Source organism: Frankliniella occidentalis, unplaced genomic scaffold, assembly GCF_000697945.3.
Source record: "Frankliniella occidentalis isolate FOCC.00 unplaced genomic scaffold, Focc_3.1 Scaffold295, whole genome shotgun sequence".
NCBI classification, from domain to species: Eukaryota; Metazoa; Arthropoda; class Insecta; order Thysanoptera; family Thripidae; genus Frankliniella; species Frankliniella occidentalis.
Genome location: NW_026267421.1, coordinates 89,710 through 92,545, shown reverse-complemented (window position 1 = coordinate 92,545; position 2,836 = coordinate 89,710). Strand labels below are relative to the sequence as shown.

Sequence of the window (2,836 nt, the reverse complement as noted above, 5' to 3'; positions counted from 1 at the left end):
GGGGAGGGGGGCAGGGACTCCTCGAGCCACACTGTGGCAACGACAGGAGGGCAACCGTGACACCGAGCCGCACGGGCCAGGGGGGGGGGGAGGGGGGCAGGGACTCCTCGAGCCACACTGTGGCAACGACAGGAGGGCAACCGTGACACCGAGCCGCACGGGCCGGACAGCCAAGCCAACTCATTCTCTCTCTCTCTCCCCATGTCCTACCCCTCCCCTCGACAAGTCACTATCATGTCCCTCTCCGGCAAACACAAAACTCCTCTCCCCCGGCCCCTTTCCTTCACCCGTATCCGGGGCGCACAAGGCTCGGCTGCTCGGCTCAGACTTTTTGAAATATTCATTGACGCGGGCTAAGAGTTTCGACTGTCTCCAGGATGAGGGGGGGGGGGAGGAGGGGCGGAAACTACTGTAGTCTGCTCCCCCACACACTCCACCCCCGACCGACCGTTGTCCTGCCCGTGTCCGCCGCTGACACACGCCAACGCCTTGGTGGCTGATAGCTCTAACTCTCTCTTCTTCCCTCCCACGCACGCTCGAGGACAATCCACTCTACTCCTCATGACACTTACGCCCCCCTCACCTTTGCCCCATAATTGTTCCAGACAGCTGGCCAGCTGCCGCAGCTGCCGGTCGCGCACCTGCCGCCCGCTAACGCGCTCAGACAGGTGTGGCAGTGGAGCGCGCCGTGAATACCCCACCGCTCCCCCCACTCACGCTGTCATGAGCGGGAGAGAGCGAGCAAGCGAGCGAGAGAGAGCGAGAAAGCGAGCGAGAGAGAAGACACGACAGGACAGAGACAGCAACGCAGCGGGGCTCTCTACCGCCACCGCCGCACCGGAGGATGGGACTTTAAATAAGGGATGCAGCCAAATGCGAGAAGCTAGTCGCGTGTCCATCGCATGTCGACGTATCATAGTGCATTAGAGAGGCAGATAGAGAGAGAGAGGGGGGTCGAACACGCCCCGTGTGGCGTGGACGGGCGTGAAATCGGCGCGCGGCGCGCGGTGTCCACGCGGCGGACGGCCCCGACGACGGCCCCGACGGGCACGCGGCTCCGGGTCAGATGTATTATGCATATGTCTCGCTATTGCCGTGACAGCAGCGCGCTGCTCGCGTCTGTGTGTCGGGCTGACTGTGTCAGCGCGCGGGAGTGCACGAGGGGGAGACTTTAAGGGCGGATAAATAGCGGGAAATATATACAGCGAGAAGGCATTCACTCTACCGCTATATCCGCCAGGAGTAAAATGTGGCGAGAGAGCAAGATGGTCGCATGCCTGTCGTCGGGAAGAGTTTTATGCCGCACTCAAAAAGGCAAAGAATGTGGATGTGAGAGAAAAATGAGGACATTTCAGAGAGTGTGAAATGTTTGACACATACTGTTTTGGGGGAAAAATCGACCCAAGCAGAGCTGAGTAGAAAACATTCATCCGCGTCTCTGAACTTCGCGGCGCGGCGAGCTTCGGCCGGCTCCAGATTTGTCAACCTCAATGTAAAGGAGCCCGCCGCGCCCCGGCCGCGGTGGCTCCAGGTCGAGGCCGCTCCGGTAATGGCCTTTGATTAGCAGGTTGACAGGTGATTAGGGCCCGCTGCCCCGCCGGCCGCTCTAAGTGCGGCCCGCCGGTGATGGCGTCTCTCTCTCTCTCCCTCATCCGCGATGCCCAACCCCCCACCATTCTCTATCTCACTCTCTCTTTGTCTCCTGTCTCTCACCACAACACCCCCTCTCCCTTGCCCCTTCCACCGCCAGCAGCAATCACTAATGGAAGCGGACGCCCAAAGACACGCCAGCAGCGAGAATTGATTTACGATTTAGATAACCACCCCCAAACTCTCTCCCCCCCATTTCCCCTCCCTTTCTCCTCCGGCGGGTGGTTCGATTACCGGTTATGATGAAAATGGGGCCCATGATGATAGTGACGCTGCTGTTAGTGAAGCCAGAACGATACAGTGTGCTGCGCCGCATGTGGGAGACGCGCGAAGCACGAAGCAGCGGAGCATCACCACTAAACACAAAAACGGGTGGTTGAAAACGCCAAAACTCACCAGTGCCAGAGCTTCATAATTTTCTATCCGCACGCTCCTAGTTCCGGTCAAATCGCATTTTATTTTTAACGCTTGCGTGTTGTGGGGTCGTGTGCATGGAAGAGGTAGTAAGAGAGGGAGAGATGCGGGAGTGAGATAGATAGGGAGAAGTGAGAAAAAGAGAGAGGGGGAGAGGAGTAGAGAGAGGGGTAAGAGGGGGAAAGAGAGGGGTGAATGAGAAAGGGAGGGAGGGAGAGGGGGGTGGGGTGCTGTAGCTATTTGTCTCTGTGGTACCGCGCGCGCTCGGCGGTCGTCCCCACTCCCACAGCCTGTGAGGTAGGCAAGCCCGCCGCGCGGACCCGTGCAGCGGGACGGCCCAGCCTGCACGGCGTCCATCGGGACTGGGCGAGCAAGCGGACAGGCCGACGCCCTCCAGCTCTCCCTTCCTATCCACCACCGACTTCAGGTACGATAAACAAGATTCAATCTTTGGTTTTCTTGACTTACAGGTTCGTTCTGTGGCGGTTGCATCGCAAAGTCTATCGTGGGTGGTAAAAGTTCGTCATCACAAACCTGTGAACAGAAAGAGAAAAAAAAGGTACTTTAGTATACAGGGTGAAAAGAGGGCTCAAAAATGTACGGAACAATGCTGTATATCCTGATATCTCTCTCTTTCCTTTTTTTCGAGGCACAGAAAGAAAAGGCGGAAGCCAGCCGTAAGGGGTCGCTGGATGTAGGTGGGAGGGGGGGGGGGAGTTGGGGGAAGGGAGAAAGAGGGGAGAAAAGGGAAGGGAAGGGCGAGCCGAGAGCG

At 58.4% G+C, this 2,836-nt stretch overlaps 1 protein-coding gene across 2 annotated transcripts in view; it reads right to left on the bottom strand.

The window, feature by feature from the left end:
* The window catches only part of LOC113206151 (protein couch potato-like), a 28,560-nt gene extending 25,961 nt beyond the window's left edge, over positions 1–2,599 (bottom strand). For both annotated transcript variants that reach the window (XM_052273719.1, XM_052273720.1), the window contains exon 1: positions 2,533–2,599. In XM_052273719.1, coding sequence (XP_052129679.1) covers positions 2,533–2,556 — 24 coding nt within the window. In that variant the 5' untranslated portion in view covers positions 2,557–2,599. The remainder of the gene's footprint in view (positions 1–2,532) is intronic.
* Between the last annotated feature and the right edge of the window lie 237 nt (positions 2,600–2,836).